Here is a 15585-nt window from a genome sequence, read left to right on the forward strand (position 1 = left end):
ATTCCTGGTACTCATTTCTGTTAGAGGCTGAGTTGACCCCAGGGCCATAGTGCGGCTCGAAGGATTAGGTCAATTGAAAAAATCCAATGACCTCATTGGGACTTGAACCCATGACCTTCCGGCTTGTAGCATAGTGCCTCAACCAACTGCGCTACCGCGTGCCACCCCATGATCATTATTACTTTATTTATTTTATGGTTTACTTTATGAAGCTGTCAGTGCCACAGACTGCTTCATGTCAGACGGTGTCATGATAAGGGAACAACAAATTAGAAAGGCTACTGGAGGAAGTGGTTGCAGCCCAATCTAAGGTATGGATTACGGCAAAGAATATCAACTGGTATCACAGTAACTGGTCTCCAGGCCGAGATGTGAAACATGACACCTCCTGAATATGGAACTCGGGCACAAGCATTAAATATACAAAGGGCCACAAGCGGCCTCAGTAGTCCAGGGGTAACGTTCCCACCTCATGACTCAAGGTACGTGGGTTCAAACCCGGCGGAGGTCATGGAATTTTAAGGGTGGAAAAATTCAGGGAACAAGTCCTCCAGGAGGGACTTTAAGCCGTGGGTCCTGTGTTGTAGATTTACGGCATGTAAAAGATCCTCATGTCTCTAGGAGACCTCTGAGCAAAATTAGGCAAAAAGTTTCCCGCCCAAGTAGTTTCCAATGCCTCCGGTAGATGGGGAAGCATCAGGTACCAGTGCCAGAAGAGGGCTGACCTCGCTGGCAGAGTGGGGCTGATAGCAAGCACCAGTACTGGTAGGGTATGGTGACAGTAGAAATTAAAGGGGGACGTGCAATAGACTACTAGTCGTGGTGCATGGGGAAACCCACCCTCTCCAAAAAAATAATAATAATAATACAAAGGGCCACCCACATTGTTCAGTTCAGTTCAGTTCAGTTCAGGGAAAGTACCCTCACTGTCTGCTACTGACAGACAGTATGGCAGTAGTTGACAATAAATGATAATGCACATTTTAAAACATCATTGTAAGAATGATAATGAAAAAGTGCACTGAATTTTCCCAGTTTCATTCAGATAATTTTTTCACAACCCATCCTTACTAAAATTCTTGTTATTTTCATATGTTGAGAGATAACTGTCTCACCATCTAGCTGCTTTCGTCTCTTATGCACAAACACACTGTGTGGGCAGAATGCAGGAAGTTCTCTTAATATTACAGCTCTTTACAGGTTGAAGAATATTTTAAGGACAGTTATGATTCATTCTTTGGTTTCCTTATCATAACAAAGAACTGAGATGCACTGACCACCACAGAGCAGCAGCACTGAACATGTTACACAGTTGTTCCAAACATTTGCTACATACTGTACCCAATGCATCAGTCTCACCACTTGCGATAAATATCAGTGAAGCAGTCTGCAGAAGCGTGTAATGAAACCAGATTTGTTCCTGTCAGTATCACTTGACCAAACATCATGGTTGTGTCGTTACCACTCCTGCTTTAAATTGGCTGGTCATCAGGTCAGAGACAGGTTAACACTTCGCGGACCGGTGATTTAAATATTTAAATCACCCTGGGGACCGGCATTTTTAAACATACTACCCTAACTTGTGCACTGCTCACCTTAAAAATTAATATAAAATCTCCTAATTAATTTTTTGACCTAAAATTTTTGGAGAACACTTACCAATGCTCCTAGAAGTGCTTGAGGGTGTGATATTTCTGGAAACTTTCCCCTTTGTGAAGTGGCATTACATAGAACTTGCAAATGTAGACATACTCCTTTTTTTGTGAACTGTGCAAACACAGCATTGCCTAGAAGTATTCTTCCCCTTGGAATGTTCACTCTTCACAATTTTCACGAGGGTATTTTTCCGCATATCACTCAAGAGTTGCCCTGGGGGGTCCACATGAGGCCTTCGTGGGGTGGGAGTTCATGGGCCCTGTCATACTAAGTCTTTGTGTGACCCTGGTTCTGCCGCCACCATCTGGACTGTAGCCCAGGCCTTTGCCACATTCATCAGAAATGCTCTGTATTTCAATTTTGAATCAGGGTTTAGATTTTTTGCTGTCCCCGCAATGTTATTACCTGCATTATCGTCGGAGCTACTGTTACTTTTACTGTCTGTGGCCACAATTCTTTGTTGTCCCCCGTCACTGTCGCTGTCTGAATGACAATCCATTACTACGCGTCTCACAAGGCAGGTCAGCTACGTCATCGGAGGAGAATTTGTCCTTGATCCATTCTCCCCACTAGCTACTGGCTGATACACACAGCTTGAAGAAGGCAAAGCATTTTCCTTTATAGTCGGTTAAGTAAACAGCGAGGTCAAGTTACTGACTGCTAACTAAACATTCCAGAGTCTTATCACGCATTTGCAGGTGGTTGCGTGCAATGTAGGTGGCGCCAGAGCGATGTATGGTGTGCTGCAACTTATCGTGTTCTAAAAGCCTGTTAACATGCAAACGGTCCGCCATGTTTAAAAGCGAAAAACCTTTTAAAGGGTGTGAGGTCCGCAAAGTGTTAACATGACTTGTTTTCCTCAGCTCCCTCAGGCAAATTCTGAGACACTGCTGAATTCTTCCACATGTTTTCCTATTCAGTGTTCATTAATCACTCTTTAAATAAAAACTATATAATCTGAATTCCTGACAGCAGCATTAGATAAACAATAAGCATATTATAAATAAATTAAATACACTCACATCCACTCCATGCTCTGTGTAGAAATCAGCAGTCCCCATGCTGGCATATAGCTTGTATCCCATCTTGTGTAGGCTCCTGATGTAAGGAAGAAGTTCTGTCTTGTGCTGCCAAGGAATGGGAGCTAAATCAAACTGATATGCAACATGCAGCCAGTGTATTTGTGCAAATCAAGCAAAGGTGCATCACATGACCAGTACAACGTCTGAATCGGACAAGTATGTGTCACACTACCTTCATCTTCAATTCCATCCAACAAGATGGAGACAGACTGTTGCTTTGAAAAGGCTGTATGCACCTATCAGATTACAAGGAACAAAAGCCAGATGACCACGGTATGAGTCTTCACCACCATGAAAACTTCACAATTCATTTCCAGACATATTTATGTACTTGTTTCATTTTACATATGTTCTGTATTCCAGTCTCCAAAACAGGTGAACTAAATCTGATAATGATCACAATACAACTCCGTACCTTGAAACTCCCAATTGACAGTAATATTGCTTTCTTTGGTATTTGGAAACCGGTGCTCATCATAGCTTTGAGATATGCTTCGTAGCGGTTCTCTCCAAAACATGCCACCTCTCCGGTTGAAGACATTTCCACTCCCAACATAACATCTGCACCTAGACACAAGCAGCAATACTCACATTGTCACACGCCTCACCTTAATTTATTTATGGTTTATTTAGTGATCCTGCCCCCTGCTTGCCCTAGCATCATTTCTGTTTCATACAGGTTGCCGAACAAAGTCTTGCTACAATCTTCCTTGCCAGCTCTCTCCTCTCCTCTTGAAGTCTTCCAGCATTTGGTTGAAAACCATCTTGAAGAAAGCAGTCTTCTGGGATTTGGCACCGTGTATATGTGGTGTTAACCGACGTTTCAGAGGAACGTATCGCCCCCATCTTCAGGGTAGAAGAAAAAGTATAAGAATTCTGCAAGCGACAACACCATGAGAAACGGTAAAGCAGACTACCCTGAAGATGGGGGCGATACGTTCCTCCGAAACGTCGGTTAACACCACATATACACGGTGCCAAATCCCAGAAGACTGCTTTCTTCATAGTCACCGCCGTGAAAGCCTCAAATCTTACGAAAACCATCTTGTTCTGGATCACCCCAAAGGTCTCTTCCCCGAAATTGTAACTCTAAATCCATTCTTTTTATATGGCCAAGTCACTGTAATTGTTTTAGCTAATATTATATGTCAAATGGAAGGATGATTAGTGAATAATGAATCTGAAAGGATAGGCAAGGAATAGGTCATGGTTTAATATGGGGTATTATTATGACATTTACATAGAGGGACTGAGAAAAATTAATGCATGCAACATGTTCTAACCACTAAGCAGGTTGGTCCCACTGTAATGCTCAAGACTTGTACTAGGGAAGTGCTTGGTTCAAATCTCAGCTGGGACACTGGCCATTCTGACTGAAGTTTTTTGTAGTGTTCCCAGTTCCCTCGAGGCGAATCTTGGGACAGTACCTTGATGAGAGCATGACTGATTCCTTCCAAATTCTTTGCAATTCACCATTCATCCAACTATGTGCCAGTATGTAGTCTCAGTGCTGAAAGCATCGTTAAATACTCTATGAAATAAAAGTAAGTCAGCCTATCTCGCCCTTATCACCCTAATAATATTTCTGGAAAAGTAGCAACCATGAAGCTCCCCATTATGCACGATGATCACATCAGATGAAGTAAATAAAATGCTTCTTATATGCTGGATTAGAAAGAGAAAGTGATATAAGCCTTTTTGCAACACAAAACAGACAGAAAGGAAGATAAACACGCAAGAGATCAGCAAGACATGAGCTGCGATAGGTCTCTTGACATAGACTCCATCTTCCCATATGAGAAAAAGAGAAAAACACGACATGACATATGATTTGAGTGACTCTGTGATTCTGTAAACATTCCTGTTGATAACGTACCTGCAAGTCGTGAGAATGAGAACTGTGGGACTTTCACGCCCACCTTGCCACACCCTGCAAGGACATCAACTGGGTCCACCTTCTCGCCAATGATAACACGAGTTGCCACAGCCACAAAATCAAAATCCAATGTCTTGGAGACAAATGGGAACGAGCGGGACACACGAACATTGCACTCTATAACTTTCAGTTCATTGTCCTACAACAAAAGGAAAAGTAACAGACTTTACTTTTAACAAACTTCCATGCATCAACATGGACCATTTCAGGATGAGATGTTGTGTATCCATTCAAATGTTCATATTAAACTGAGGCCACAAAAGATGTCCCATGGACAGTGGGGATGATGGTGCTACAGGCTTCCTCCCTCTTGCCACTGCTGCATTCCACCCCATCCTACTTGCTTTACATAAACTATCCCAAAGTGCTTGTCATTGGTGCAGATTATTGTATGGCTATCATTGCTAACATTGGTCTGAATGGAAGAGAGGGCTGTACATTCAACGAGATCCTTGGTATGGCAATTTGTGTTCCCATCATGTGTTGAAAACAGGATCTACTGACTTTCTGAGGACCATGTAATGAGGAACATCATTATCTGATGATGACACATCCTCAAACATGTTTCAGATTCACTACACTAACACCACTAGGTTGTGACAAAGAAATGTGAACACACTGAGTACCTTCGCTATGAGCTGCATGTTGAAGGGCCCAGTGACTTCCAGGGCTCCCGCAATTGCCCTTGAAATTGCCATGATCTTCTGTAGAGTCTGGGGGTTGATGTCCTGAGGGGGTGTAACAAGGGTAGCATCTCCAGAATGCACCCCTGCATTCTCAACATGTTCACAGACAGCGAGGCACAGGATAATGCCATCATATGCAACGGCATCAACGTCAATCTCTTTGGCCTCCAAAAGAAACTTAGAGATGACTACTGGATGCTCCTTGCTGACGTCACTTGCGGACTTGAGGTAAGTCTCCAAGTCTTGAGGAGAATGGGCAACATTCATCGCGGCTCCACTGAGCACGTAAGATGGCCGCACAAGACAAGGATAGCCCACTTCTTCACAGAATTCTATCGCTGACTTGAGGTTTGTGAGTTCCTTCCATCTGTTTGGACGTAAGTCAATGTTCAGTCAGTCAGATGTCTCCACATTTCATTGCCTCCACATGAATTACACATGCTCTGTTTAAACCTAACACACTGAAGTCTCTTTGGGGTTTATTTTATGACATTCTCAGTAGCTACTCTACACAGCACTGAAAGATAGGACGACTGATGGGTGGGAAAGATCTGGTAGGATGAAGTTACTTAGCGCGTAGCTGCAGATTGAGAAAAGCACAAAGAATCTAAGTCAGAATGGCCTGTTTCTTATCTGAGGTTCCAACCAAGCACCTCCCAAATACAAATCCAGAGCAGTTCCAAAACATCACCCGATTCATCTCAGTGACTTGAGTCATACATAACCAAGCGCCATAACTGCCTTATATTCTGTAAGTGCATGGTTCAGGTCTCAGTGTGGAGACCGGATATGCTGTCTGAGGTTTCAGTTTCCTCACCAATAAAACGATACACACACAATAAATACATGTACATTAAATTACCTGGGCTGAGAGATTCCAATGCGATCCAGCATACGGGAAAATTTGAATCTATTTTCAGCCCCATCAACAGACTCGGGAGACGTGCCCAGAATACGAGCTTGTTGGCGGTGCAGATCCATGGCAATGTTGTTGGGTAACTGCCCCCCCATGCACAGGATTATTCCTTCAGGATTCTCTGCATTGTATATGTCCATCACAACCTGCAGCGGACAATATTACGGCACAAATTGAGAGTAACGGACAGACACACCATATGGATGCTGACTGACTCACGCGCAGAAGTGTCCATTCTCACCCAGGGTACAGTTGTCTTCCTTGCCAATATCACACAATTTGAGAACTGTATTAACATAAGCAAGCATAAACTAAAAACGTCACAAGTGATAATGCCCCATATTATCGTCAGTAACAGGGAAGAAAACCATGAAATTCATCACTTCTTGGCTGCAGTATATATGTATGATATAAAGTCAAGTAAAGTAAGTAAATTAAAGTTATCCCTGTAACAGGCCGTGGAGGCCTGTAGGGTCATGAGAGGTTGAGACTCCCACATTTTCTTGACAATCGGCTCACAGATGGCGGTGAGGTTGTCAGCCTTACGCGCTGGCCACCCTTTACTCCCAAGAATATTCCTGGTACTCATTTCTGTTAGAGGCTGAGTGGACCCCAGGGCCATAGTGCAGCTGGAAGGATTAGGTCATTTGAAAAAATCCAATTACCTCACTGGGACTTGAACCCATGACCTTCCAGCTTGTAGCATAGTGCCTCAACCAACTATGCTATTAATTAAACCACTCATCTGAGTGATCACAACAGCCAAACCTGTCAGATAAGAGATCCCTCAGACCACACGGCATCACATGCCAGAAGACCGTATGGTACATGAGTCTGTACAGCTTATAACATACCTCGAATGAAATCTCTTCAAAATACAATCGGTCACACATGTCATAATCAGTGCTGACAGTTTCTGGATTGTAGTTCACCATGATGGTCTTCTTGCCCAGGTTACGGAGCTCTCGAAGACATCCAACAGCACACCAGTCAAACTCGACTGAACTGCCTATGCGATATACGCCCGAACCTAACCAACAATTACAGTACATACCATTAAATCTATCACTGCAAGGGTGGTTCACTCAGAGGCAGCCCCGAATTAATAACTACAGATGACATGATAATCTACTGACAAGAAAAAAACCTAATCCAACCTAACCTAACCTTGGTATATGTGGAGGTAACTGAAGCTGAAGTTGGTGTCTCACAGCCAGGAGACATAGGCTGACATGAGGTTCCATGTTTGCAAATGCTGTGACACAACATGTGAAATCACAAATTGAAGGAAATGCGACAAATCAGGCAGGCAGACACCAGATCAGTGTTGCAGAGTACACAATGTTGCCAAGTTTCAACATTACATGACTGTTATTAATTTGGGACTGCCTCTAAGTAAATCACTTTGTAGTACCTTTATACTACAACTTGGAGATTCAACACAAGTGACATAAAACACATAATTAGATATAGTTACTTAGCTCTTTAAATCACAGTGGTAACTACATGTACTACCTGCTTCAAAAAGTCTCTGCATTCTGCCCACAGAGTGTATTTGTGTGTTCCGTATGGTTCTCACAGTAAACAGCGACTGTTTCCCTGAACAGCATTAACCTGTTGGGCTTCGTTATAGAGCTGGAGTCTTTCCTGTGAGGAACTCAATGTTTAGTATATTATTTAGATAAACTTAGGCTTCAACTCCAGGAACAACAAATCTTAACTTTTTATATGCAGATTTTGCAGTTCTTAAACTGAATTAACACCTCCAGCTCCTAGACACAAACATGCATAAGAAAATGATTTCCCACCCCAAGAAGGCAATATGACAGCCAAGTATGGAACCTATTGATCAGAACTCTGTTAATGGGCATAAGATACAAACTGGTTATACAGTACTTCAGCAATAAAATTAGAATGTAAGGTAAACTGTACCCAAGAAGACAAGAATAATGTGGAGACAGAAATGAACATGGAAGAAAGGGGAGAGGGGGAGAGAAAGAGAGAATACAAACAAATAAATCAAATTAAAAGAAAACAGAGTTATTACATGTAGGCCTATTAACAAAACAAAATGTGACGTGATGTGACATGATGTGAGAATATGACACAAATAACATTATTTGCATCTTCTGACTGGTAAAAAACTGGGGGAAGCCATCCATGTTGGACTCAGTATTGGCACTTCATGACAGCTGTACTGAAAATGGCAACTACACTGCATACAACCCCCCCCCCAAAGGTTAAAGGTGAGCATACAGACATTCTGAATTCAAATACTGAATAATATCATCACACGAACGAACTACCTGGAGAAGTACAGCACTAACTACCGCCACTGCAACTTGGGATGGCTAACCGTTACAACATTCAGCTCTCCAGAAATTTCATTTCTGTGGACCTGAATATTCTTCTCTGTACTCACCAGATCCTGTCAATCTCAACTGCAGTTCCATCTCTATGTTCCTAACACAGCCCGTTTGTGACTCGAGTTGGGGTGTTCTCGGAGGGTGGGGGACTGCAAGAGCCTCAATGCTAGTGAATCTCATGCTGCATTTCATGTCAGGCCATCAACACTTCAAGGTCGCGCCATAGCTCAAGCGGTTAATCACTGGCTTCCCACCGGGTCTGGTCAAGTGGGATTTGTGGTGGACAAAATGGCGCTGGGGTGGGTTTTCTTGGAGTATTTCGGTTTCCTCTGCCAATCTTCATTCCACCAAATTCTCCATCATCATAATCACCCAGGGCAGGCACAATAGGCCAATCAGTGGCCACCGTGTTGAGTGGACCCAGTTGGACTCCACCCCCACAACTAAGTGATTTAAAAAAAAGAAAAACACTCCTTCAAGGAGAGATGCAACAGTCACTTACCTATGACCATGGTGAGCCCACCAGGGAATGTTAAGTCATGAGCTGAGCCGTTGTATGTGAGGTATAAGTAGTTGGTGCTCGCTGGCCATTCGGCTGCCACTGTGTCGATCTGCTTCACATATGGAGTGATTCCTTGAAAGCACAGTACACACAGCATGAGCAACTTGACCCTAACAGCACACAGTGCAACACCCATGCAGCTCACTCACTGTTCCAACATTAGCGGAGGGGGAGGTGAGGGGAGAAGGCAAGTAAGAAGAGGAAGGAACAATGATAATGATGGAGGATGAAGAGGAGGAGGTGAAGAATATTCTGGAGGTTGTGTACATAACATCTGCCCTCAAGACATGCAAACATTCCTGAACATGTCTGAGCTCATACTGTAACGAGACACACACCAATACTCACCTGTTTCCTCCCGCTTCCTCCTGACAGACAGCTCGGTGCTCTTGACGAATGTTGCAATCTGTTTGTCCGAGAAGCCATACTGCTTTGCTTTCAGAAGCAGCTCCTGCGATAGCTGAGGCTGGCCAAGCGACTCCAGAATCACCTGATAGTCCACAATGTTCTTCATCTTCTGCAGAAACCACCTGTCAATCTTTGTGAGATCACACAGCCGATCGATGCTGTACCCTGCCTTCAGGGCTGCAGCCAACACAAACATACGTTTGTCTGTTGGGGTCTCAAGTTCTTCGTCAGAGAGGGCCTTCACATAAGGGTCAAATCCCAGGACGTTCTCATCCATCATACGCAATGCCTTCTGGAAAGCCTCTTCAAACTTCCTTCCAATTGCCATTACTTCTCCTACACTCTTCATCGAGCTGCCAATCTAGAAGCGTAACAAGTTCATATTAAAACAAGAATTGTGTTCTTGTTGTGATGACACAGCATCAATAATTAGACTGGAAAGAATGTGGAAGGAAGCGATGACCTAAGCTGGGCTAATATCCTGCACAAGTAAAATCATGATAAGGCTCAGCCAAAACAGCCAGCATCCCAACTAGGAGTCAAACCAGGAGACCCTCCACCCCCCCCAAAATTACAACTGCAGCTCACTTTCTCAGTAATGATATTACAATCCACAGTGTTCTACAGAGGCTCAACACAAAGGCTATGGCAGTCTTATCAGTTCTGTGGCTGCTACAGTCTCTAATTTGGTTGCTGTTGTCTGTCACATGGTTTCTGTAATGTTGGATGAGTGTTGAAGTCTCTGACGTGATTTCTGTGGTCCACAGTGTGGTTGCAGCAGTCTGTGATGTGGTTTCTGCAGTGTGGGATGATTCCTGCAGTCTGTGATGTGGTTTCTGTAATGTGGGATGATTGTTGCAGTCTGTGACATGGTTTCAGCAGTCTGTGGTATGGCTTCTGCAGTCTGTGACATGGTTACAGCAGTCTGTGGCATGGGTGCTGTGGTCTGTGATGTAGTTACTGCAGTTTTTCATACAGTGGCTGCTATGCTGATAGCCATGCAGGAACCAATGCATTCCAGCATACATACTGAATGAAGATACATCTCTGTTTAAAACTGATTTTCGAATACTGTATCCTTTTTCTGGTTTATTACCTGACACTTTGGTTGCCAGACTACAGCACTCAATGTTATAGTGAATGATGAGCTGTAAAAGTTTTGGGGGGAAGAGACCATGACCTAATCAAGGTACTGTCCACTGTCTGCCTGCAAGGACTGAGAGCGCCACAAAAACCCTTAGTTAAGAAAGCACGTGTCCTAGCTGAGATTCGAACCAAGCATCTCACAAATAAAATTCCAGTATGTTACTGTTATGCGAACCAGCTTCATAGAACACACTATACTTACCATGATTTTACAGTAGCTGTCTTCCAAGTAAATGTTTTTCAAGAGGTTTTTCACATTAAAATTCCATATGCAGTTCTTGTCTTCCCATCCTAGCTATATGCCCATCCCATCATACTCTTTTACATTTCACTGCCCTAACAAAACCAGGTGACCTGTACACAACACACAGCCGCATTCTGTAGTACCCTAATTCCTCACTTACAGCATCCTATGTAGGTACAAATATTTCCCTCAGTATTTCATTTAAACAAAAGCAGACCATGTGAGTAATTGTGAATACACTGAATAAGCAACTGAGGACAGATGACAAGATGTAAGTCTCCAGCTTAACAATGGTACCAAAATAGGCAAGTTTGTTTCAAACACAATTATTAAAAAATGTCTTATTAAATCAAAATAAAACACCAATGAAATAGACAAAGGCATCATAATTAAACGTAGCAGAAGGATGTTTTGATTTTTGTTTTCAGTTTGTCATATATATTTCTTATTTCTTGTTTTCATTTGCTGTTCTTTGCTTATTATTCACTAAAAATAATTTTATTTAGCTGTTTGAGCAAAGTAGCAGAGTCTCAGAAGACACAAGTACCTTAGTGCTAACTCTGGTGAACTTGCTGAGGTCCCATCGTGGGATCTTCACCACACAGTAGTCCAGACTGGGCTCGAAGCAGGCAGTGGTGGATCCTGTCACTGAGTTCCTGATATCAGGCAGGGGAATTCCAAGGGACAGTTTGGCAGCCACGTAAGCCAAAGGGTAGCCTGTAGCTTTGCTGGCCAGGGCAGAGCTCCGAGACAGACGGGCATTCACCTGCAACCATATTGTGAACCACATCTTTCCTCAAACACTGGTAAGCTACACTTTGTGCCATCTATTGTCAGAAAAGCTGTACTAAGCGATTAACAATAGCCAATCTCGTTGTCTGTGTCAGTGTTAACAGAAGTATCCTGGAACTGATCTAGTCAGCTCATGGCATACAAACAGTTCAATTTCTTATTTACAGACATTAAAGGATAAGCACTTTACCTTCTACATTTGTTATATTATACAAGTAATCACTAAGGCACATGGTAGGGAAAACCATAAACAGGAGAACAAGAAATGAAAAAATAAATTAGAATTTAAGGACAAATGTATTGAAGATAACTAACTCCATAAAGATGATTCTTTTCAGAGAAGCAGTTGCTCAGCTGCTCAAGAATTTTCCAAACATTTTATGGAACCCAGAGGTTCATTATTGTGTTCACAAAAGCCCTCCACTGGTCTCTACCCTGAACCACATGAATCCAGTCCACACCACCCCACCCTATCTCTCCAAGATCCCTCTTAATATTATCATCCTAATAAATAACTGAATAATATGGTATCGAAATGTCTTAAGGATGAAGACAGACAGAAGCCCATAAAAGGTTTTGAGCATGAAACTAAAGGAATACACCCAGCAGGAAGACTGAGATCAAGATGGAAATAATATGTTAGGAAAAATATTATATTCTAGGGAGAATACGGGACAAAATTGGAGAGGAGAGGAGAGAGAAGAAGGCTAATCACCTCAATGATGTAGTACTCCTCTGAATTTGGATTGCAAGCATACTGAATGTTACACTCTCCAACGACACCAAAATGCCTGATGACATTTATTGCAGTTGTTCGAAGAAGATTGTATTCTCGATTAGTAAGTGTTTGGCTTGGTGCAACAACGATAGATTCTCCTGTGTGAATACCAAGAGGGTCGACATTTTCCATGTTGCAGACCTGTAACAAGACAGAGTACAACATAACCAAATTAAAAGATGAAGAAAATTAAATACTTCTGAACTGTCATCTACCTTCTACATGTAAACGGAGTACATCAGTCAATTCACTTCATACTGTGACTAACTTTCTGAGTACCAGACTGCACTAAGTCATAGCTCAGAAGAGCATGACGTGAACCGTCACACACACGAGTGCATTCACATGCAACTTCTGAATGGCCAACCAATTCCACCAGTCAATCAGATGTGATCTCAGATGATGAATTAAGTTTCCAGAAACATTCAACAATTTCATGTTCAGATAGAATTTTTATACTGAGTATATTCAGACTGTGTGCAAAGATTATCCTTAACTTCCATTATCTGGGAACAGGCAACTTAAGACCGCCTGCACTATTAATGTAGCAGCCAGACTTTTAGCTCTAGGGCAAGTGGTATATGTACTTAAAAAGGCAGCACTAGGCCAGCTGGATAATGCCCATGCACCATTCTAATACAAAATGGATGACTGATAATGGCTAATGCCAGTAAAGAGCAACAAGTCTGAAAGTATGCAGAAATAAAACACACAGCTCCAGGTACCCAGTGGATGGGAGGCTCCGTGGAACCCAGGGCCAATCTGGACACTATGGAGGAAATAAAATCTTTCCACTGCCAGGAATCAAACCCCAGCTGTCCAGACTGTAGCCTGTCACTCTATCGATTGAGCTATCCCGGCTGTTATAAGTTTGTAGTTTATTTTACAGTGCTACATGTAGACTACATAGCACCCAAGGGAAGGACTGATGAATTGCAAAGGATCTGGAACAAAGAGATTATGGCCTAATTGAAGAACTATCCTGGAAACTTCTCTGGAGACACTGAAGAAAACCAAAGTTTAAGCTAAGACATTTGGTATCCAAGCAGAAAATCAAACTGAACGTCTCCCTAATATGTGTTCATGTGTTCAGAGCATGAGCACTATACTAACAGCTCAGTATGAACTATAGGCTTGTCGCCAATTACTCCCACTTACCGTAATGCAGTTATCATATGCGTCTCTAACCACCTCATACTCCACTTCCTTCCAGCCTTTCAGGGACTTGTCGATGATGAGCTGCCTGGAGTGGGCCAAAGCCTGCTGGGCCAGACAACGCAACTCCTCCTTGTTGTTCGCAAAACCAGAACCGAGGCCTCCTAAAGAGAAAGCTGCTCTAGCCATCACAGGATATTCCAGTTTCTCTGCAGCTTCCAGAGCCTGTAACAATTGTACATGGACCAATATGGCAGCAACATCTGCTCCTGACCTCCTCAACATGGCACTCAGACTGCATACAGTCCAGTTTCTCTGCAGCTTCCAGACCCTGTAACAAATGTACATGGACCAATATGGCAGCAACATCTGCTCCAGACCTCCTCAACACGGTGTCCAGACAGGAACTGAGTGCATTCAAGGTTTCTCTGTGGAGCAGTAGATTTTAATGCTAACCTGAGATAATTTAACATTGGGACTGTTGATTTGGCATCACTGATATTGAGCATTAAATGACAGAAAACTATAGACTGGGGAACATTAGACCGGGGTTATACAGTGACAAAAATATTCCTGAGCTTTACTAATTACACACCACAACATGAAGACATATAGGGGACTGAGAGAATAACTCCATTCATTCTTGATCTTGGCAGTAAGTGGAGGTAAGTAGTCAGCTTCATGCCTCAGACACTTTGCTCTCAGGGAAAGAATCTCTGTTACCTATTGGATATATGGATGTATGGTATGAAGAAAAGAAAAATCTCATCCCTGCCAGGAATCGAACCTTGATCCCTCACCCCTCCAGTGTACAGCTCATCACTACACCAACTCTGCTTTCCTGAACCCCCTATGCTGAACATGTACATCTTATTTATTTACAGTTTATTTAATAATGCTTCTAGTAACTCAGGGACCACCTCGGTTGTCTAGTGGTCAGAGTTCCTGGCTACAGATCCAGAGGTCTGTGTTCGATTCCCGGCGCTACCAGATTTTCTGAGAAGTAGTGGGTCTGGAACGGGGTCCAGTCAGCCTTGTGAAGATAGCTGAGGAGCTATTTCAAGGAAATAGTGGCTCCGGTCTAGAAAACCGAGATTAACGGCCGTGGGGATCCGTTGCGCTGGCAATGTGACACCTCTATCCGCTAAAGTTGGCACTAACTTCGCCGACAAGCGGCGGTCGCTTGGTCAGTATAGTTCGCTTGCAGACTACAGGCCACAGAGTTTAGTTTAGTTTCTAGTAAGTCAGGCAACACAGCATTCAGTGAGGATGACTAATCAACAATGATTTGAACATGGTAGGAACTGGTCACAGCCTAGAGGGAATATCCTCACATTTTGCTAGAGTGGCTGTAGAAAACCATGATGCTTACCTCTTGTACTGAATACACAGCAGCACTTGGAGCCACTCTCTCACCTATCTCATTTATTCTGTCTGCAAAAATCTTCCTGTCCTCTGTCTCAATGATGGATTGGATTGGCGTGCCAAGAATAGTCACATTGTACTTTTCAAACACACCAGAATGCTGCAGCTTGACTCCACAGTTGAGAGCTGTCTGCCCCCCAAATGTTAGCAGCACACCATCTGGTCTCTCTGATATTATCACCTGTAAAACGCGATAGAGTGCTGAACGTCTACTTTCAGGTGTGAGCACTTTGGATCTCAGGTAGCACAATCAGAATTATTTCAGAGGATCTTAGGTTCATTCACCAGTCAGACCAGGGTATATAAATTTTTGGATACAGGCTACAATCCTTCTCCTCCAACAAAAATTGGGTTTTGGAAACAAGAAGACTTCACACAATGATTTGGAAATTTGTGGAATTTTTCTACAAACTGCTTAACACTAACTCACATG

The 15585-nt window shown here is 42.9% G+C and overlaps 1 protein-coding gene across 4 annotated transcripts in view; it reads right to left on the reverse strand.

Annotated features, from left to right (window-relative positions):
* LOC111872620 (CAD protein) overlaps nt 1-15585 on the reverse strand; it is a 77835-nt gene that overhangs the window by 40674 nt on the left and 21576 nt on the right. For all 4 annotated transcript variants that reach the window (XM_023866697.2, XM_023866699.2, XM_033754766.1 and 1 more), the window contains 12 exons: nt 15100-15333; nt 13731-13952; nt 12510-12713; nt 11550-11768; nt 9553-9973; nt 9145-9276; nt 7131-7306; nt 6223-6422; nt 5301-5727; nt 4615-4813; nt 3154-3305; nt 2679-2783 (listed from right to left, as the gene is read on the reverse strand). In XM_023866697.2, the coding sequence (XP_023722465.1) occupies nt 2679-2783; nt 3154-3305; nt 4615-4813; nt 5301-5727; nt 6223-6422; nt 7131-7306; nt 9145-9276; nt 9553-9973; nt 11550-11768; nt 12510-12713; nt 13731-13952; nt 15100-15333 (2691 nt within the window). The remainder of the gene's footprint in view (nt 1-2678; nt 2784-3153; nt 3306-4614; nt 4814-5300; nt 5728-6222; nt 6423-7130; nt 7307-9144; nt 9277-9552; nt 9974-11549; nt 11769-12509; nt 12714-13730; nt 13953-15099; nt 15334-15585) is intronic.

The sequence above is a fragment of the Cryptotermes secundus genome, unplaced genomic scaffold (genome assembly GCF_002891405.2).
Source record: "Cryptotermes secundus unplaced genomic scaffold, Csec_1.0 scaffold1928, whole genome shotgun sequence".
In the NCBI taxonomy this organism is placed as follows: domain Eukaryota; kingdom Metazoa; phylum Arthropoda; class Insecta; order Blattodea; family Kalotermitidae; genus Cryptotermes; species Cryptotermes secundus.